The 22,144-nt window shown below is 40.0% G+C and overlaps 1 protein-coding gene across 1 annotated transcript in view; it reads right to left on the bottom strand.

The window, feature by feature from the left end:
• Positions 1 to 22,144, bottom strand: part of AFG3L2 (AFG3 like matrix AAA peptidase subunit 2) — a 43,892-nt gene that overhangs the window by 11,583 nt on the left and 10,165 nt on the right. Inside the window, exons 4-14 of the mRNA XM_077810463.1 lie at positions 21,710 to 21,828; positions 20,659 to 20,811; positions 15,917 to 15,991; positions 13,224 to 13,348; positions 10,811 to 11,084; positions 10,019 to 10,156; positions 4,551 to 4,704; positions 3,208 to 3,315; positions 2,909 to 3,034; positions 1,671 to 1,781; positions 901 to 1,016 (exon numbers count right to left, since the gene is read on the bottom strand). Of these exons, the coding sequence (XP_077666589.1) occupies positions 901 to 1,016; positions 1,671 to 1,781; positions 2,909 to 3,034; positions 3,208 to 3,315; positions 4,551 to 4,704; positions 10,019 to 10,156; positions 10,811 to 11,084; positions 13,224 to 13,348; positions 15,917 to 15,991; positions 20,659 to 20,811; positions 21,710 to 21,828 (1,499 nt within the window). The remainder of the gene's footprint in view (positions 1 to 900; positions 1,017 to 1,670; positions 1,782 to 2,908; positions 3,035 to 3,207; positions 3,316 to 4,550; positions 4,705 to 10,018; positions 10,157 to 10,810; positions 11,085 to 13,223; positions 13,349 to 15,916; positions 15,992 to 20,658; positions 20,812 to 21,709; positions 21,829 to 22,144) is intronic.

The following is a 22,144-nucleotide window of genomic DNA, read 5'->3' on the forward strand; positions in this document are numbered from 1 at the left end:
CAACCTCTTACATACTGAAACTCCTTCGCTCAGGTTGTCAAGGCAGAGCTCGGACCCTCCCCTCTCATTTAGTAATATGAGGACAGTGTGGTTGCAACCCCATTATACCTGGTCACAACCCCTCCCCCAGGCTGAGAACCAGCAGTCTTCTGACCCCTTCTCAGTGTTCCTCAAACCTAGAGGAAACCTCTCTAGGCACTGGATTGGAAATTAAATCTGAATTCCACACTGTCTTTGGCCTCTCTGCTAATACTGCCAACAAAGTTGCCAATTAGTGTGAACTGTTGTGGTGGTTTTTGTACTTGAACAACTTCACTGAGACTCATAAGTTCATTTCTCATAAACTGCTGAATAGCTATCATATGGTTGCAAGTTCTGGTCACTATTGAATTGACCCAGATTTGAATCTGATCTAACCAAGGCAGGCCCTAAATCTCACAAACTATCTAGTTTCTAATCTTTTGTATTCTTTTGAAACAAAACCAGGAGGATGCTGGATTCATAAAGGACATTGGGAAATTCCAGTAGACAAGACAATTCTTAGTACTGTAGCATAGTAATATGGCATCAAGCTACTCAACAGAACATATTTATTTTGAGCCAGATAGGAGTCCCTTTCACTTTCCAAGAAGGCCCTTAACAGAAGACCCCATAAAAACTTATCAGAAATAGTTAAGAAAAAGCTAGCTGCAAAGGAGAACCAAGAAAGTAGCATCTTAGAACTCACATGGTCTTCCATGAAACTATGTTTTAATACCTGACAGGACAGCAACAAATACCATGTTTTTGTATTTTCTTCCCAAAACGAGGAATAAGAAAAAGTGAATTAGTAACCTTATACTTCTAATTTAGTGTCCTTTTTTCTAAACAAGGGATTTTTTTTTCCTTTTTCTATTTTACCTTTAAGAGTGGGTCAGCATGTTCCAGAAACCATCCTGCTATTGCATGGCCTGCCTCATGATACGCTACTGTCTTTTTCTCCTCGGGTTGCAGTACCTGCGTTTTCTTTTCCAAACCTTTACAAAGAACACATTAACTTACCAAAAGTTTCAGACACACCCTCTTCCACCAAAAACACTTTACATTCCATTTCCTATTGGCATCTCTTATGTATTGATAACATGCCTGTCACAACCACGTATGGAATATATTGTTAAGTCAAGAGACCCGAAAAAGAGATGCAAGACTTTAAATTCCATATTCATCTTGAAGATAAAGAAATTAGTATTTTGCATGTTGTACTTTTATCAAAAAGGCTTCCTAATTTGGACATAATACTTCTTCAGTATATTCTGATGCACTATACTAAAACTTCCCTCTTTAAATCAAACACAATACCACTTTATTTTGAATGGCATCTTTCAAACTAAGTGGATCTCAAAATGCTTTTAAGTGATAAAGAGTTAGCTGTTCTTCCCCTCAGCTTAACCAAATGAGAAAAGAAGTTTCCTGATGAGATTTGTAATGGAATGGAGAATTAGTGAGGCAGAGGAACATTTTAATATGTGATGCCAATCTTTAAAATCTTAAGATACAACATTAACCAGTTAGTGCAAAACTAAAGACTTATTTTTCAAAATATCTGAAATAGATCTAAACTACAGCATTTAAATAGAAATCTTCTGCTACACTTTTCCCTTGTTGACCAATGATCCATTCTATTCTCTCACCTCCTATTACTCGTTCAATCGCTTGCTCAAAGTGCTTTTGGTTTATGGCATCTGAAAGGTGTCTTGCAGCGATCAAAGCAGCTTCATTACAAACATTAGCTATGTCAGCACCTAAAAACCAAGGCAGAGGATATTCATCAGTGTCATTTCCAACTACTGATTTCTCTTAGCACTAACAGGATGACAACAGTCTGGTGCTTGGCTAAGTGACGGAAGCATCCCAATAAAACAAATGTCAAAACAAAGCCTGAGAGAATGGTTGTAATTGCTAGAGAAAAATCTGTTTGTAACAGTGACTCAAATTAAGTAATGTTAAAGAACTAGAGCTCCAGTTAATATATTATGCTGTATAAATACATTCAGTAAGATTAATGGGCCTAATTCTTTAAATCAATTATTAAAAGGAATGTATTGTTTGTGAAGTACTCAATTGTAAGTCCTACATCCTAAAGTCTGCTATCTAGCCATAGACTAGGTACAGAATGGGTAGCAACAGTGAAGGCTTCCCCTATATGGACCCAGTGCATCTCAAACCTTGCTTTGGAATGATTTCTGGTAAGAACAAAACAGCAGCTCTGGCTTCAAGCCATTGAATCATTGGTATGTCTACAAAGACTCCATAGAATGACACCAACTGAGGACAACTATGGTGGTGGTATAGTGTTGTAGACAAATACAGCAACATAGAGACAGACAAAGTTTTATATAGACCACCACTGTCAGATGGCAACAACCTTTGGTCAATACAGACCTGGGCTGGATGAGAACAGAGATTAAAATTTCCATAACCCATTACTGGGAAGCATGTCTCACTATCTGAGAAAAAGTCATGACAACATTTGATTATAACAGCTTTCTGCTGGGGTAGAAAATAAAAATGCATTATAAAACACATTACAAAATAAAAAACATGGGTTTTTTCCCCAGTAACATTTAGAGTCAGAAAAGGAACATCAAAAGTAATGTATTTAAAAAAATAAATAAAAATAAATCAGTTTCAGTAGTAGTGAGAATGAGGTGCCTTTTGGTGAAGGGAGGAGGGAACTGCCATTTGGATCTGTCACAATGATGGAACAGAGGAAGAATTTCATACTGTACCTAAAAATTATTAGCCATTAAGAAAAGTAAAGATGTAGGAGGTTGGGGAAGGAAAGGAATCAGTATCTGCAGTCCCAATAGCTGGTACAGCTGATATAATGAGTATATTTAGAGCAAGTACAGCTTTAGAATTCACTTACCTGAAAACCCGGGAGTTAGTGATGCAAGTTTTCTTGCCAGGTTATCTTTATCTATGATGCTTTCTAGTTTCAGAGGCCTGAGGTGAACTTTGAAAATAGATGCTCTTCCCTTTATATCTGGAGGTCCTTTAAGGGTTTAAAAAGAAAGATTTTTACTTAATACATAATAAACATATGTCTTCCTATTAAAAAAGCGAACACTTAGGCATGGGAATAGTTCTGATGATTTGTGGGAATACTTATGTGCCCAAGTGATTGTAGGAACACACTCATATAGGCTAAGATGTAGATAATCTTACCAATGTAGATCTGTCTATCAAAGCGCCCTGGCCTCATTAGTGCAGGATCTAAGATATCTGGTCTATTGGTGCCTGCCAAAATGACTACATTTGTGGTAGTGTTAAATCCTGTCCAAAAAAATAAAGAACAATGAAGTGGGTAAACAATATTTAATACCATTGATTAACAAATAAAAAAAGATCTGATGCAGCAGAAAGTAGTTTAGACTGTCCACTTTACAGAATTACTGCATCTCTGTGAGCCAAAAAGACTCAGTGCATTAGAAAGAAGCACTTTTTAAAACTAACCACTATACCAGCGGTTCTCAAACTGGGTTCCACAGACTCTTGGGGGGGCCAAGAGGGTACTCCAGGGGGTCCGCAAGTCATGACCAGGGCCACCGGCCCCACTGATCAACTCCTCCCCCTCCCTCCCAGCACCTCCTGCATGCCACGGAACAGCTGTTCCACAGGGTGCAGGAGGCGCTGGGAGGGAGGGGGAGGAGCAGGGACAGGGCGCACCTGGGGGAGGGGGCAGAAAGAGGCAGGGAAGAGGAAGCGCAGGGATGGAGCGGGGGCAGGAAGAGGGGGGGCAGAGTGTGGCCTTGGGAGAAGGGCTGGAATGGGGGCAGGGCCTGGGGCTGAGCAGGGGTTGATCACCCCCTGGGGAAAATCAGAAGCTGGCTTGAGGGTCTGCAAAAAAATTTAAATCAAAGTGGGGGTTCTCAGGTTGCTAAAGTTTGAGAACCACTTCACTATACAGTAATCCACTCAAGCTCTAAGGTAGTGATACTGCAAATACCTTAGAAACTCATCAGGATACATGGTGGAAAATGTCTGGATTTTCACAAACTTGTAAAAAAAAAGGGGGGGGGGGAGGGGTTTGGGCAAGTCACTGTATTAAGATATAGTTTATCCTACATGTTTGATAGTGAATATAGTGCTAATGAAATTGTGAGTTTAGTAACATTAGCTAGAGATGGACTAGTCTTGAGCAAAGACTTTTCCACACAAATCTGCCAAGGAAACACACCTCAAGTGCAGAATCTCTGCTCTTCTGTTTCCTGAACACTTTTAAGTTAAGACCTCAATGTGTGCCAAACCGAGTGCTCTTTCTTTAATTTAAATAAATGGGGAAAAGCACATCATTATATTAATTTTACTTATAGTTAACCAGGATCTTAGCTAAGATTTATAGATGTAAACAGCTAATGCATTTTTTCATTTTCTCTTTCTTCTGCACCCACATCTATAAAAAATTTATAATTTTGTCCATGAACAATATTATCTCATTCCATTACAAAATAATCAAGATACAGCCGTGTCTTACTCTTAGAACCCACTATAAGAAACTAAATAGTTACCATCCATTTCTACTAGAAGTTGGTTGAGTGTGTTTTCTTGTTCACTTTGCCCTCCAAAGTTTCCCCGTCCTCTCTTCCTTCCTACTGCATCTATTTCGTCAATGAAGAGAATGCAGGGGGCGTTTTTACGGGCCAGAGCAAATAAATCGCGGACCTTAAAAAGAGAAGGCAATACCTCAGTTATTTTCAATCATCTAGTCACAAACAGACCCGAGATCAGTATCACATCATTGGCTTTTAAGATTCCAGCTAATCTCACTGTTAAATGTTCAAAACAAGAGCCTCTAGCCCAAATGGCAAGGAATGGAAGTCTACAATGAAACCACAACACTGCAAGACTCAAAGGCAGTAATGCAAGAGCAAACTTGTCTTTTCATACATTCTTAGGTTGTAGAGATTGTTTTAGGAAAACGTACCAGACCAGAGAGTTACATTTTTAAATAAAAAGAAAAACAGCTGACTGTTGTACTTGCATAATTAAAGTGCTGTTCTATCCGAAACAGTAACTTTAACAATTTCATTGTGGGGTCCCAATTAATCTCTCAATGGATTCCAAATCAAAATATGTTTGATTTACAAGTTGGACGACTGTCCAACCCATACAGAACTCACTGTAGGATAAAGACTATTTTTCTAAAGTTCAGTCCTACAAACTCAGACTGGAATCGCTCAATACTCTATCACTAGTAAGTAATAAAGGTTCTATAAGACAAGTTATGTCACTAGTGATATATTTAACATGCCCATTGCCTTCACTGGGTTTGCACAAGTGTCCCAACTGGATCATAATAAAGAAGAGAACAGACTCCAAGTCAACAATAGCTAGCAACTCACTTTTTTTCCCACTCAAGTAAACAGATCTTACTCTGAATAACCACAAAATAGATATGTCGAGAAAAGTGACACCAATTTTACATAGTTCTATGTGGTGCAGCATTTCTCTACTGCAGGCAAGTTAAATATGGTATGAGTTTTTTGTAATTAATAAAAAACACAAAAAGTTTCACAATCCAAAAAAATCACAGGTACTAGATGTACTTAGGACTACCATGTGATATGTTCTTAGTCAGCTTTAGTTTATCATCTGCAGGTACAAGACACCAATGTGTTCAAGAGAGACATTAGGGCCATGATCATACTTAACCTGTAGCCATTTTAAAATATCATACCTATATTTCAGTCCCATCCTATCCGCATTACATTGGCTAGGAATTGGCCTAGAAGTTAGCAAATATAATGTGAAGCCACAGGAATTTTTTTCCAAAGGTTGAAAATAATTGGGTTAGAGTTATATAGGTCATTTAAGAAGAAGAGATGTGATACGAAATGTTGAATGTCTACCTTTTTCTGGGTTCCCTCACTTGCAAACACCTTACTCCTACCTCTACCTTTCAATAGATTTCTCTCTTGGAAAACCTGTATGCAAGCTATACTTGAAGTTACGGTTTAATTAAGCAAAGGTATTAACTACCATATCCAATTGTAAAAGTTGTAGCCAATGAGGCAGAATGTCAGGCTTTTGGATGCTGTGTGGCCATATGGAGGTATTCTGCTGTCTCACCCTGGTAATCAGACCATGAGGGTCTCATTAGAGCCAAGTCAGCAAGAGAAAAAAAAACAAATGACGAAGGGCACTAACAGGGAAGAACAGAAAAGGAGAAGCCATGGGAATAAACCAATCCAAGAGAAAGCTTACACAAGGGTCTATGGAGAGATATTTGCCAATATAGTCCAGCTTCAGAGCTTTATTACTCAGGTTACTAAAACTGTAAAATAAAGGCATATCCCAAAAAGGCAAAAGGGGGTGGAATGAGAAATGAGTTTTGGACAAAACAATGGTCTGTTATACACAAAACTATGTTAACATTATGGTTGCAAAGTTAAGAAGTGCTAGAATTAAAGTTGAGTGCCATTGTGCATATATATTATAATATGGTTTTAAATTACATGATCAAATTTTTTTTCAGTGAACAGGATGGACCTGCTCTAGTGATGAATCAGGGTTGTTTTTATAAAGGAGTCTTGTCTGCAGGACCTCCACCTTGTTTGTTGAAGTTGACAGATTTGTAATGAGAAAGGATGGACTCATCATGTCCTGGAGAACTGGATTCTATCCCTGCCTCAGGCAGAGTTCCTGTGTGATGCTAAGAAAATCATTTAAACGAAACTTTTCCACAGGTGATCACTAATTGTTCTGTTCCTCATTCTCTACATGTCCAACATGAGACCCTAGGCCTGTTTGCAGAAGTGTTGAAACTGAAATCAACAGGAACTGTAATTGAATATATACAGTGTTATATACTGCTGAAGACTGAAAACTTAGGTCCTAATTGTCTCAAATTTGGCACCCCAAATTACTAGAAACTTGATTAACTCTGTGCCTCAGCCCCCTATCTAGAAAATGGGGATAATATCATTCCCCCTCCTCACAGGGGTTTTGTGAAGATTAATTAATGTTGAGGCATTCTGATGCCGTTGGTAGGAGCACCATAGAAAAATTGATAAGGAAATTAAACTCTATTCAAAGCAGGGTTTGAATAGTATGCAGTAAATAAGGCCTGGGGCCAGATAGAACAACCAGGATACAATAATATACTGAACAGCTACTCATTAATCAAGCACCTTCCACACAGTGTAACGAAGGAGGCAGACATCCTGTGGAAAAAAAAATAATATGCGATCATGTAATTAAAGTTTATATTGTAATGCACATACACAAGGGGGCTGAATTAAGACTACACAGGTAACCTTAACTCTAGTGTTTCTTCACTTTGAGTGCCTGACGTAGCAACTTTAATAATGTTTTTTTAACAATTTTTTTTTTAAAACCACAATTTTGTAGGATTTTAAAAAAGCAAACTGAAAATCAGAAATTCCATCATGTGGCCTCATACTGTCACTCACATGGGTCTTCAGCAGGGTTGGAACCTTTAGGTGCACAGCACAGACCTCTGCTACTTGAGCCAACAATAACTGTTAGCAGTGGTAAATTGTCATCCTTTATAGGAACTAGCACTAGAGGAGGATGAAAACCTTTGTCAGCAGGTTTCACTTAATATTTTCTGATGAGAAGAATGGTGAGACTCTGAAATCTTAGGTTCCATTCCAGGTTCCAGAGGGACGTGCTCTCTAGCAGGAACAGACTTCTGCCCATTCCCCCAGTCTCCATCCCTCTTGCTCAGTCTCCTCCAAACTCTCTTTGTCTCAGTCCTGTGTCTTCCTCACTTCTGGCTCCTTGTCCTAATCCCCTTATCCTTGTCCAACCAGATGCTGTTTTCATCCACACCTTCCCCCGCCCGCCACTTCCTGTACCCAGTATCCTTGCTCAGTCAGTCCTGGTTCCCTCCTCCTGTCTCCTCATCCAGTCAGTGTCTTCCTTCCCCAGCACTAGCTCCCAGTCCCACTTTCCCTCAGCAAGCTCGTCGTACAATCTGCTTCTTTCCATCTTTCCCCCACTTTGTCCCAGTCTCTAAGCACAGACGTCCAAGTTGTCCCCACCCCATCCTAGCTCCTTATCCAAGTTGTGTCTCCTCTGCCCTGCCCCCATTCTTCTCACTGGTTCCTAGTTCCTTGTCCAGCCAGTCCCAATGTCTCCCCAACTCCAGATCCTGTATCAGTGTCATAGTCCCCTGCCAAACAAACTGGTTCTCAGTCTTCTCTACACCTCTTTTCTTTAATGGCTTCCAGTACCAGCCTCCTTCAACATGTGCCCCCTCATCCCAGTCCCCACGCTCAACCAGTCCCAGTCTACCATTCCAACTCAGTCCCCCAGCCCCAAGCTACTCCTTTCCCTCTTCTAGTCCTGCTTTTGTCCCCTCTCCAGTTCAATCAGGCAGCTTTCCTCTCCATGTTGCCTGGATGTTAGCAGGGGTCAGGGGTGTAACTGAGAAGACAGAGAAACAGGCTTCTTGCTCAGAGTTTTAGTGCCAGGCCCAGAGCAGCCATTACAGGGAAAGTCCTTCTGAGCCCCCGAAGCCCCGGGCCGGAGCATACTCCATCACTCTGTGGGGAACAGTACATATATCTTCTGCCTGTGACTGGAGTGTGTGGGGGGGGCAGAGGATTCTCACTCACTTTGTGTGGATGGCACATGTGCAAATCTGGTCAGCACTAGCAGCTCAGAGAGAGGCTTAAACATGCTCAATATGTAGTGAATCTTCAGAGAATTTAGCTATTAAATCTCTACTGAGCTGAACTGCATTTTATTTTTTTTTTTAAGGCTTATATATCTTGTCCAAATTCGGGTGCACTTTTCACCTGGACTACACAAAATGCACATTCCAGACTCATAGGCCATCTCTCCCTGCCAAATTTCATGTCTCTGCTCCAAAGAATGGGAGGATGCTAGGCATTTTTTTCCCCAAAAGAATCAGGAGAAATTTTTCACATGGGCAAAACAATGTATTCTTCCCTAGTCTTGAAATCAGAAATGGCTGAATGCTTTGGCAGAAGTTTTCCGTAAGAATTCAACCCAAGGCAATTCAACCCAGCATGACAAATTTCAGCCTAAATAATTAGAGCCTGATAAAGTTATAAGACACTGCTCTCAGTTGCTTATAATCGGAAGTGTTGAGCAACCTTAATATAGGTGGGGCTGGTAATTTTTTTTTTAAATCTACTGATACAAGAACATAAGCATGTATGGGTCAAAGCTATTGGTCTATGTTAAGATAATGGTCTTAATGCAGTTCTAGTGACCAGGTATCCACCTCACCCAAAAAACTCCTTAACACAAGAAGCACTTTTATCAGTAACACAGCTGCAAAATCATGTTAGGGATGAACAAGCTGTTATGTTACAGTTATGTCTGAAAGCTGTATTGAAAGTGCTCGAATCTCAGGGTTGGACATTGTCTAATGATGAGCCATACATTTAATTTTTAATCACAATTCATTGATTAGTTATGGATGTATGCAAAGCAGCATCTGAAACTGTAATGTTACTTTTTAACCTTCCGTTAATTTCAAACAGCTAAACAAGTTTAATACACGTAACTTTTGGAGTAAGTCTTTCTAGCTCATATTTCAGCTAGAAGCAAAATTTTTTATGACCCAAACAAGTTTCTGAACAAACAGACACTTAAAAAGGGCCCAGGGTCTCAGAGAAATGCTGACAAAAATTTAAAGAGGGAGGAGACATTGCCAAGGCTACAGTCACAATGTATATGCACATCAGAATAAAATTATGAGCGTTTAATACCAAGTTATGCAAACACAACAAAAGGTAAAGAGTAACAAACACAGGGTGGCCTGCAACTGGAGAATAACTGCACTGATTTCTTTTTCTTTTTTTTTTTTTTTAAAGTAAGGTAACTTTGTGGCAATCATTTAAAGAGAAACACTTCACTTTATTAGTAGGATATTGAACAGATGACTAACTTAAGGTACATCAAACTTTTGGCCTACCAACCTTGACAGCGTCTTTTTAAGAACTGACGCTGCAACAACAGAGCAAGGCCAAAGACTTACTCTAGCTGGACCCACGCCGACAAACATCTCTAAGAACTCAGAGCCATTGACTGTAATGAAAGGAACATTAGCTTCTCCTGCTGTAGCTTTAGCTAGAAGTGTTTTCCCAGTGCCTGGAGGACCCGTCAGAATGGCCCCCTACAAAAAGGAGCATAATTAGCTTCTTTCAAAGGAAGTATATTTGTTATAACATTTCTATCAGAACATATTCTCCACTTAATGTTATGATAATTAATCAGTCCAATACAAGAGGTCTAGAATGAGGTGAAGAATTAAGTTTAGGAGGCTGTACGCCTGATTCCGATCTCACTGGAACTTATACTAGTGTTAAACCAGCATATGAGAGATTAAAACAAATGGCAATCTGATGCCTGATTTTAAAAACAGATTTAGTGCAAGTAGTAAATTCAAAGCACTTAAATATGGCAGGTGTAAGATGGGGTCTGGGTGAAAAAAATTAGGCAGCTTTACAACAATGGATTATATAAGATAGTCCGTAAATTCTCTCTCTCTCTCGTTCTCCAGTTTTGGCCAACATTAAATTGGAACAGGAACAGTCTTGTAGCAATGCACACTGTTGGCTCTTAATACTGGCTTTTCTTCAGATACTTTGTCAGAAGACAAGAGTTGGAAAGCGCCATCTACTTTAAAGATTTCTACTCTGATTCAAAGTATCTAAAATTATTTCAACTACAAAGCTATTCTCTAAATGAGGAGAGGAAAAAAATTCACCAAGTGCTGTTTAAAATAAGTGTTACATCTCCCTCATCTTCTGCGCTATTGTTCCCTTACCTTCGGGATTTTTGCTCCTAGATCCTGATATTGCTTTGGGTTTTTCAGAAAGTTAACAAACTCCATTATTTCTAATTTGGCCTCTTCACAGCCAGCTACATCTTTGAACTTGACATCTATTTCATCCTTTAGGACCTTGGCTGTGGTTTCACCTACGCTGAAGAGTCCACCCATTCCTCGCCCTGTTCGACCCATGCCAGCAGGCCCTCGTCTTAATGTGTACAGTAAGAAGCCAACTATAAGGACTGTGGGCAGCATGCTCAGAAGAAACGAGCTGAGGAGAGAGGGGAAAAAATAATCACACATTAGTAGAGAGTCACTACTGTATATTACAATGCATAAAAAAGTTAATTACCATTATAGATCTTGGAGGTTATTCATCAGAGTTTATGTTCTAGTAATCTGTAGACTTAAGTTAAAGGCAATACATAACGATGTTAAGGGGAAATATGGGAACAGATACTAAACTAGAGAAACCATAAACAGACTCTATAGAGCCTCCTTTTTTGTGATCATGATCACAAAGAATCAACATTTAAATATGTGGACTGAAATGTATTTGAATTAAAACCCTTAAAAAAAAACATCAGACAACTGTCAAACAGCATTTAAACAGTGAAATACCCCTATGTATCTATTAGTGACAAGTGACAGAACTGGAAACTGAAGTCATCTCCTTATCCTTGTAACAAGCTCAATGGGAAATGACAGTATGCCTCAATATTTTATCAGAAGACCACCTAGAAGAGAGAAGCAGCTCAGTTTCCATGCCCATTGAAACTCTCTCTGCTAATGAGGCTGTCAGTTATAATCAACAGTCCTAAGACAACAGCTCCCAACCTTTATGCTGGAATTCCTCTTACAGCCACAGTTTTCCCCTTAACCCCCCTCCCCCTCATTTTGCCTAATGCTGCTTTTTGCTATTGCTGTTACTTCACTCTGTTTATTCCTCCTTTCTTCCTTCCTCATTCAGTCCCAGTATATCCCTTCCCCATACCCATGGTCCCCATAATCTGACACACCCCTTCCACCATCACTGCTCATTCTGTCCCAGCACAGCTCTCTGCAAGCTAGTTACCTCTGGTACTTAGACATCCCCATTTCCATAGTATCCTAACAATCTTTAATGCATTTATTTTCACAGTATCCCTGGGAAGTACTATTATTTCCATTTCACTAATGAGGATTGAGGCACAGAGACATATAAAACCTTGTCTTAACTACTAAGAGAAGTGTATTTTTACCTCAGGGTAACTAATATATATGAGCTATCCCCACTGAAAACACAGTGAAGACAATGCACTGAATTTTACTATGAGATTAGTTAGGCAAAGTTAACCTCAGGCAGGGATATAGTGCTGACTTTGTGGTAAAATAAAAGTGTCTTGTCTTCACAGAATTTTTACCTGGGAATAGCTCATGCACTAGTTACCCCAATGTTTAAAAAAAAAAAAAGCATCATTTTAGCAATGAAGACAAGGCTTAAGTGACTTGGCTCAAAGTCACACAGGCAGTCTGTGGGGAATCAGCAAATTGAACTCAGGGCTCCGAGTCCAGGCTAAACACTGGACCATCTTTCCTGCTGCCATAGAGAAAACAAGGAACACAGCGTATCACTACCTAGTACAGAGGGAGAAAAAAATATGCATACCCAGATGGTGGCAACAGTGACAGACACTGAAAGAACATGCATATATGGAGAAGCAGCAGCCAAGTGCCTGGGAGCAGTGACCCATCTGCTACCTACAGCTTCTCAAGAGGCCAGAACCGGTTCATTTCTCCTCAAGGAGTCAAGAAGCCCCTGGGAGTAGCATACCCCAGGAGATGTAATTCCTGACAGGCCAAACTAATTTTACGGAGCTCAACAGCAGTCATTCTTTCAATAACTGCTCACCTGGACCAGAATGAAACCAAATTTCTGAGGTAAAAATCCCTATTTCCCTATACACCTGAGCCATTCAGAGCCCAGGACACACACCCTTAACAAGAGGGGCAGTTGGGGTCTGTGCTGAAGACCGCTCAGAAAAATGAAGATACCAAAGATAAATGCAAAGAATATAATTTCTGTTTTGGAGCCTCTACTCTTTATTTGGGTAACACAAGTGCTGCAAACATAAATTAAGTTTGCCTATTTAAGGGGATAAGCGGGGTCAGCTGCAGATGCACAGAAAAAGATACATATTATCTAATGAGAAGCTAAGCTTGGGAAAATTTACATGAGATGAAGATTTTGAATAAAGATAAGTAATTCATTGTCATATGTACAGCATATTAAACACACAAAGGTCAAAGCAGAAGTGATCTTTTCATAATACTGCCATCTAGTGTGCTATGATATGAATACAGGACATCCCCATTATTCCACTGGGAAAGAAAAAGTTTATCAACATATCTAGTTTAAACAGCTTCTTACCCATCACTTTCCGCTGAGTAGACTACAGGTAATCTGTTCTCCCCTTCTATTCCGAACTCTTGCTGTGCAGTTTCCAGATTCCGCTCAAAAGTGTCCACACTACCAATATTAAACCAGACATATTGCTATAAAAAAACAAAATTATGATCACAAGAGGAATAATTTGTTTCAACCTCATCACAATTCATCTAAAGATTAAAAACAGACACAAAAATCAGTGGCCTAATCTCAGACTAAAGGACTGATTCACTGTTTCAGAACTGAAATATTTACTTTAGTTTACAAAATTGTAATTTATATTTACTGCAGAATAGAATGACTTTAGATTTAGTAGGTACATTTATGGAAACTCATATATCATCCAAATTGTTACTGGAGGACCATTACTTAGGCTTGACTTTGATCATTACAATCACAGAAGTCATATATGCCAGGATTTTCATGAACTTTAAACAGGCTTAAATTCTGACTTTTTTTTTTTTTTAACGTTTTAATGAGAGGGTGAATTCAATGAGCTGACTAGAACAGACATTAAAATCTTCAAAGGGAAATCAAGGGCTGCCTATGAAGCAGAGAGAGAACGCAATAGCCCAGCAAATATACAATGGCCACTTGGTCTTAGTAAAGACTATTTCACCTGAAGAGGAAGGAGGCTCCTCACTCACAGGTTTGAAAAGAAAAAAAGTTTTCTTCATACATTTTGTGAAACTAAGTTACAAAAGTTGGCTTGCTATGGCACCTCAATTATTCACTTTTAATCACAATGCTTAACAGTTAGTGCACGTTTTTTGTTAAACACACCACACACAGATTTTAAACACTGAGACCAGATTTTTTACTTTAAGAAACATGTTTCTAGGATTTGTCTTTTTTTTACCATGACTAGCCCTGAAAACCTGCTATTGCATAAAATTGTAACTCTAACCATTAACTGGTTGAGAAACCAAGGCCAATCATGGTTTATAGGTTAAAGAGTAAGTGTACAAACAATGTGAGCAGTAAATCACATTAGCTTCACTGATGAAATAACTGTTGCATATTTCATTTTACACTGGAGGGATGTCCAGACTTTGGTTCAGCAAAAGCTGATAGTCTGGAAAAGAAGCTTCTTGGTTACAGTCTAAAAATAGAAGTGACAACCATATAACATTTTAAGAATATGTAATCATGTTTTAGGGATATGACCAGTGGTAAAGTCATCCAGCTTGCTAAACATTAAGCATGTCTGAAATGATCAGTACTGTCGTCCAAACCCAAACATTTCAATAGTTATCAACATTCCCCCTAAGTTTTCTTTCTGCTGCATGGGCCACAAACTCCACTGAGCACTGGATTTTAGTCTTTGGGCAAACTTACGTCAAAAAAAAAGAAGTCTTATTGGGGTGTTGGGGTGGCTACTCTGAATGGGAATGGGGAGTTGAGTGTCAGGGTGGAGGGAGCAGAGGAATAGGGGTGTAAGAGGAGTGGGGCATGTGTGGGTGGGTGTTGCAAATGAGGAGCAGAGTGAAATGAGGCTGCAGGGGAGGTCAGGGTGTCAGGGATAGGAAGTGGAGTCAGGGCGGGTGCTCCATATAAGGAGTGGGGGACAGTCCGGGTGTCAGGGATAAGAGGGAGAGCAGGGTGGGTGCTCTAAATTGGGACAGAGGGGAGCAGCTGAGTCTCAGTGGTGGTGGTGGTGGAGGAAACAGCCCAGTCAGTCCCAGGCTGGAAATGGGTATCGGCAGTTTGTAGCTCTCTCGCAAGGGTAGCTGTTCTTAGCCCTCACCCAGTCACCCCATATCCTACTTGCTCCCCCACCGATCCCAATCACCGCTGCAGCCACTACAGCCCCTCCAGGTCACATTCTCGCCTCTGCCCCCATGAGCCAAAAAGCCCCTGCAGCACCCGCCCCAGAGAAATAGGCAGTTGTGAGTGGCAGTTTGTGACATGAGTGGTACACGGAAAATTGTTGGTCCACTCCCACAAGTGTATGTAGTTTACAGGGAATAGTGATAGTTATTAGCACTAACTTTTTTTTTTTTTTTTTAAAGTTTAGGGCTTGTTTTTGGGTACTTTACTTTTTGGAGCACTTTAGCCAGGACTTATGCTTTCATCCTCTCCAGGTTACAGGGAAATGGTTCCAAAGGAGAACCAGGAAGTGTTTTACTAACCTAAGAGCTATGTTTCTTAAGACAATGGAAGAGTTAAAATCCAGATCATCTCTTCAGTTTTCACTTAGCTAGTGAAGCTTGGAAAAATCATGAAGATGCCATTTTTTTGGTAGGGGCAGTCAAGTGAGTTTATGGATAAATGCATGTACTACTAAAGGATTTTCAATACTAGATGGTGCAGTATGTTGTGGACTATTTACAGTAGGAATCTACTAGCTGCTGAAACACAGATTTCTGAAGGCTCCGCACGTGGACTAAGACAGTAGGCATGGGAAGGAAAGAACAACTACAAAACAATTTTTAAATTAGTTTTGAATTGTGCCTTGGTTTCAGCTACTTATAGGGGTAGAGCATGGATAAACAGAAGCAGGAGAGACAGGAAAACAAAATAGTCAGAACATTAAAGGTAATCCTACGAAAGTTAAAATAGGAGAGAATGGTAATAGACAGACCAAGTTTTCTGCAGCAACAATTTTGTATTTGAAGTGAAGAGTTCTGCTGCCTTCTGTAATACATTTATCCATATTCAAAACTAAAATTTACCCCCTCCATAGGAGACTTTCCTGGGGTAAAGACCACTCTAACAAAGCGCTTGTTCACTACTTCTAGTCTGTCCACCTGCAAGATAAAGAAAAACATTTTTAGAATGCACTACAGATAATTTTACAGAAACATTTTAAAATGCATCCCAGATTCACCGCTGGTGTAATAGTGTGTAATTCTAATCTTCCTTTTAATGTACAGAAGCAGAAAAATTAAGATTGAGATTTTATAGTTGAGAAGCTACAGTTAATACTGAGATGGCCATTCTGTCAAAAATAACTTTCAGTCACTTAGGCCATGTCTACACCACATCCTTTACAGCAGGACAGCTGTGCCAATGCACAGGAAAACACTTCTCTTCATGAAACAAAACACTCCATGAGTCCTCCATTCTAGTGGGCAATCGATTTGCATTCAGGTGGGAATACACATATCTAATTACATTTATTTCAGTAACTGGACGTGCAAATAAAGAGCGAGAGCCCAATTTTCAAATATAATAATCTAAATGGGGTGCCCAAATCTCATATTTTGACAGTCAGCTACATAAGTCTCAATAAATGATCAACAGCGAAGACTACTGCATTAGAAAGGAGGACTGGATGACCTAATAGGCTTTTTTAATCACAGAAGAGGTCTAAATGAAATTATTATAAGGTATGTGCAAAAGTGGTTGAAAGGCTGTATTCAATGAGTAGTCATCAACAGTTCACAGTCAAGCTGGAGATGAGGGAGGGGGCACACATCTTGTGGGATCCCCTAGGATTAAAATTCAAAATGACCTTGACAAATCAGAGAACTGGTCTGAAATCAACAAGATAAAATTTAATAAAGACAATGGCAAAGTACTACACTTAGGAAGGAAAAAAACCCTCAAATGCACAACTACAAAATGGGTAATAACTGGCTAGGCAGCACTACTGCTGAAAAGGATCTGGGGGTTACAGGGGATCACAAATTGAATATCAGTCAACAGTGTGATGCAGTTGCAAAAAAGGCTAATACCATTCTGGGGTGTATTAACAGGAGTGTTGCATGTAAGATACAGGAGACAATTGTCTCACTCTTCTCAGCACTGGTGACGCCTCAGCCAGAATATTGTGTCCAGTTCTGGGTGACACACTTTAAGAAAGATATGGACAAACTGGGGAGAATCCAGAAGAGAGCAACAAAAATGACAAAAGGTCTTTAAAAAAAAAACAAAAAACACCCAACCAACATACCTATGAGAAAAAGTTGAAAAACTGGTCATATTTAGTCTTGAGAACAGAAGACTAAGGGGGCACCAGATAAGTTAAGGACTGTCCTAAAAAGGACGGTGATCGATTATTCTCTATGTCCACTGAAGACAGGACAAGTAGTAATCTGCAGCAAGGGAGATTTAGGTTAGATATTAGGAAAACCTATCTTAAAGGATAGTTAAGCACTGGAATAGGCTTCCAAGAAAAGTTGTGGAATCTCCATTATTAGAGGTTAAGAACAGGTTAGAGAAACACCTTTCAGGGAATGTGTAGGTGTACTTCGTCCTGCCCCATAAAAGGGGCTGGACTTGATGACCTCTTGAGGTCCGTTCCAGCCCTACACTTCTATGAGATGTCAATATGAGTATCCAAATACAAGATTAAGACATCCTATTGGAGCATCTTAGTTTGAAAATTAGGCTCAAAACATGATGAAGTATTCAGCTGTATAGATTCAAGAACACAGAAATAATTATGTCATTGCATAACTATTGAAACAATGGCTTGTGCATCAAACATGCATACACTTGTAGGAACTCACAAAATAATCAGGTACGTTTCTACTCCCACACTCAAAATGAAATTAAATCCAAAAAGCTGCAAAGCACATCAGTACAACAGTAAGGTTGAAAGTTTCAAACAAACAAGTTTGAAAGCTCAAAAATTAAGTTACAACAATCTTAATTCTACCACATTACAGAAAACATATAAAGCCACCTATTTAAACTGTATAAGCAATCATCCAATACACAACATACACACAACCTAGCCATATTAACATCGCAATAGGAACTATAAAAAACACACCAGAAAGCTGAAATCCAGTCAATTAAAAGTAATGCCTGGCCTTGAATCCCAATATGTGTTTTTCCAATCATTTCCCTTAAAAAACACCTCTTCTGTTGTCGTCGTGTAAGAACCCCACACAAATAAGGGGAAAATAACTGACTATACCGAGGAAACATTGAAATTGGCTAAACCCAAAGTGATGTCAAATACACCAGGTAAAAAAACCTCAAAGACTAGCAGACAGGCTCTGGCAGATATCACAAACTATTTTTAATGTTTTTAAAATGGACTAGATTTCAAATGGATGGTTTTCCTTACACCTGACAGTGTCTTTAAAGATCAATTTAAACTAAATAAGGGAAACTTAAAGTAGATAAATCTGAACTATTTTAACATTTATTCCATTTCTTGGTCTCCCTCCCTAAAACAACTTATTTTAGTGTATTTGAAGCCACTATAAAAAGGAATGGGGGAGAGGGGAAATTCCTTGTATTTGAACAATGTCTGCACATTTAATCTAGCCGAATGTTAGGCTTTCATTTTACAGAAGCCCAAGAGATTGTTCTCTTGGTCTGGTGCAATAAAACTTTCAAAATGCTTTTCTGAAATGAGGGCTCTGATTTGATTCAGTGTAACAGCCAAGTGCCCCTTTCAACTGAATTAAGACTGTCTTATTGGTAGCTTGGCAGGATTCAATTTAAATCAGTAGATGTTGGTAGTGTCAGTTTCAGCTGACACTGAAATAGATGAAAAAAATCCATCAGTAACTGTCAGCGCAAGTGCAGCCTCCTGCATACCTTATACAGGTGTCTCAGTCATGCAGGGAGCCTCCTGCAACACCATGGTCAGCACTGCCCTAACCCCAACCTTAGTCTTCCTGTAACTTCAAGTTTTTTTTTCTTAAAAGTAGAAATAGATACCAATTGTCAAACTTACAAAACAGTAAGAGTTAAATTCTGCCAAGCCTATTTATTAGTTACCTTTGTTAGTATGTTTCAGAGCCCTGGTCTACACTACGAGTTTAGGTTGAATTTAGCAGTGTTATGTCGATTTAATCCTGGTCAGAGCCCCTTTTACATGCTGCTTCTATGATGAGCTGTATGCAATTCTAGGGGGGGCCCCTACCACTACCCCACCACTGTCCGTGAACACCTGCAAGGGGGGAGTCTCACGCAACAGGGATGAGGAGGAGGTGGTGGTTGAGGATAGTGCACAGCAGGCAAGCGGAGAATCCCTTCTCCCCAGCAGCCAGGAACTGTTCATCACCCTGGAGCCAATACTCTCCCAAGGCGGACTCCCGGACCATGAAGCTGGAGAAGGCACCTCTGGTGAGTGTATCTTTGTAAATATAATACAGGGTTTAAAAGCAAGCATGTTTAATGATTAATTTGCCTTGAAGCTTGGGATGCATTTGCGGCCAGTATAGCTACTGGAAAAGTCTGTTAACGTGTCAGGGGATGCAGCAGAAATCCTCCAGGGACATCCCCATGAAGTTCTCCTGGAGGTACTCTAAAAGCCTTTGTCATGCAGTGGGGGGAGGCCCGTTCGTGCCAAGCTGTTCGTGTTTGGCTGAGAGGGATCTTTCCTGATACTTGGATCACAGCAGCCCCCACAATATTTACCCACTCCCAATTGATTCCGAACTGACTGGTAAGCTGTCTGGCATTGCAAGCTTCCAGAGGGCTATCGCCACTTGCTTGTGAACTGTGAGGGCTGCTCTCATCTTGGTATTCTGGTGCTTCAGGGCAGGGGAAAGCAAATCACAAAGTTCCATGAAAATGCCTTACGTATGCGAAAGTTTTGCAGCCACTGGGAATCATCCCAGACCTGCAACACTATGCGGTCCCACTAGTCTGTGCTTGTTTCCCGGGCCCAGAATTAGCATTCCACGGTATGAACCTGCCCCATTAGCACCACGATGTCCAAATTGCCAGGGCCCGTGCTTTGAGAGAAGTCTGTGTCCATGTCCTCATAACTATTGTGATTGTGCTGTCGTCGCCTCCTTGCCTGCTTTTTTCAGGTTCTGCACATACTGCAGGAAAACGCGCAAGGTGTTTACAATGCTCACAACAGCAGTGGTGAGCTGAGCAGGCTCCATGCTTGCCGTGGTATGGCGTCTGCAGGAGAGCAGAGTTGCAGTAGAAGCAGTGGATGATGACGGATGCCACGAGAATAGATATTTATACAGAACGATGGGAGGACCTGTAAAGTGGATTCATGGCACCAGGAGAACAGAGTTGCAGCGGAAGCGGTGGATGACGGTTAACAATCCTACTGCACCATCTGCTGACAGCAGTATGGCGTCTGCACGGAAAAAAGGTGCGAAACGATTGGCTGTCGTTGTTTTCACGGAGGGAGGGGCGACTGACGACGTACCCAAAACCACCCATTACAATGTTTTTGCCCCATCAGGCATTGGGAGCTCAACCCAGAATTCCAATGGGCAGAGGAAACTGTGGGATAGTTACCCACAGTGCAATGCTCCGAATGTTGATGCTTGCCACGGTACTATGGATGCACTCTGCCGACTTAATGCGCTTAGTGGGGACACACACAATCAACTGTATAAAATTCCTAATAATAGACTTCTATAAATTCGACCTAATTTCGGAGTGTAGACATACCCAGAGTATTTTTGTGCAGAAGTCACGCCAATGCTGTTGCCCAATCTAGCCATCTCTCATTTTATGATTCCCCATACCTATTACTCACCATTCCTTTAGAAAGGTAATTATTGACAAAATCTTTCCAAGTGATTTCTCTGCCGGAGTTCCTGAAGAAAAAGTAATACGTAACAGTAGCCCAGAAAATAGAACTGCTCATGAAGTAAAACCGGAACTCTTTGTCATCCCATGGAAAGTCACCCTAGGACACGGAAAGAAGAAAAACAAAATAATTTTTTTTGTCTCTCTAGAACAGAAGTGTAAGGTAAAAGAACAGATGTCACCTGTGCATTTTCTGTTTGCTCCCAAAGTTAAACAAGGAGGGCATCAAGCTAAACTGAACTAAATTTGCCAAAATATAGTACTTTTTATATTCAAAAGACAAGACAATGTCATTTCCACAGCAATACCTTTCTCAGAGGATCTTAAAAGTGTTTTATAAACAGTAATAGGATGCAGTCAACTTGGAAGCTAACCAATTAAAAAGAGTTTTCAGATATTGACTCCTGTCCCAAGTCCTCCTGACAACTTTTGTGGTTTTGCAATCATTTTCCCCCACCCCTTTTTTTTAAAACCTCTCTCTTTCCATCATTGCTGTGTACAAGACCCACACAAACAAAAGGGTAAATTGACCGACCTATACAGGAGAAAGAAGCTGTGACTATACACAAAGTGCTGTCAGACAGAATAAAGAAACCGAAAAGAGAAATATTATTTCTACCCTGAATTATTGCAATCCTTGGTGTTACATTTAATGGAGTAAAAAAATTCCAGAAAAAGCTATGTTTATGGCAACTGGATTTCTAGGGCCAAAATGACTCGTGTTACTGACATTCATTAAATGTACCAAAACTTTAGACCAAATTGATAATAGTTTTCATATAGATCCTTACAGTGCCTCTAAAAAAAAAAAAACAAAATAGTATCAGTCTCCCCTGACAATACGAAGTTTTTAAAGCAAACGATATACCCTCAAAGCTTCACTATAAATACACTAAGCACTTCTTCCATACAGTCAAAATCATATTCTTTCATTGGTTCACCACAAATTGTTTATACAAGGTAAGCCGGTGTCACAAAACATATTTTAGAGTGAAGACCTTCTGTAATCTGGCCCACCATCCAGTGTCTTCTTTCTTGCCACCTCTTTTTCCACCACCTCCTCCTCCTCCTCCACTGTTACTCCCAGGAGGTCGCTGGGCATTAGTCTGCTTTGCTTCTACAAAAAAAAAAAAAAAAAAAAAAAGACACACATTAACAACATTTTAAAGTCCTACAGAAATCTCAGACTAACACAAGGATCTTCTGTTTATACTATAGTTAAATAAAAGCTTTGCTGAAGAACAAAACTAACCTGAAATCCACAATAGTTTACAAATGCAAAGCACCTCAGAAATCCATTAGAAAATATGATCTGCTGAAGAATAACATTTTTCTCTGTTTTCCCCCTCAAACGGTCATGTAGTCCACTCCTTAATCAACAGATGGCCACATCACATGACTGTGATCAAAGCAGAGTACCGCTCTTTGTATTC

The sequence above is a fragment of the Eretmochelys imbricata genome, chromosome 2 (genome assembly GCF_965152235.1).
Source record: "Eretmochelys imbricata isolate rEreImb1 chromosome 2, rEreImb1.hap1, whole genome shotgun sequence".
NCBI lineage: Eukaryota > Metazoa > Chordata > Testudines > Cheloniidae > Eretmochelys > Eretmochelys imbricata.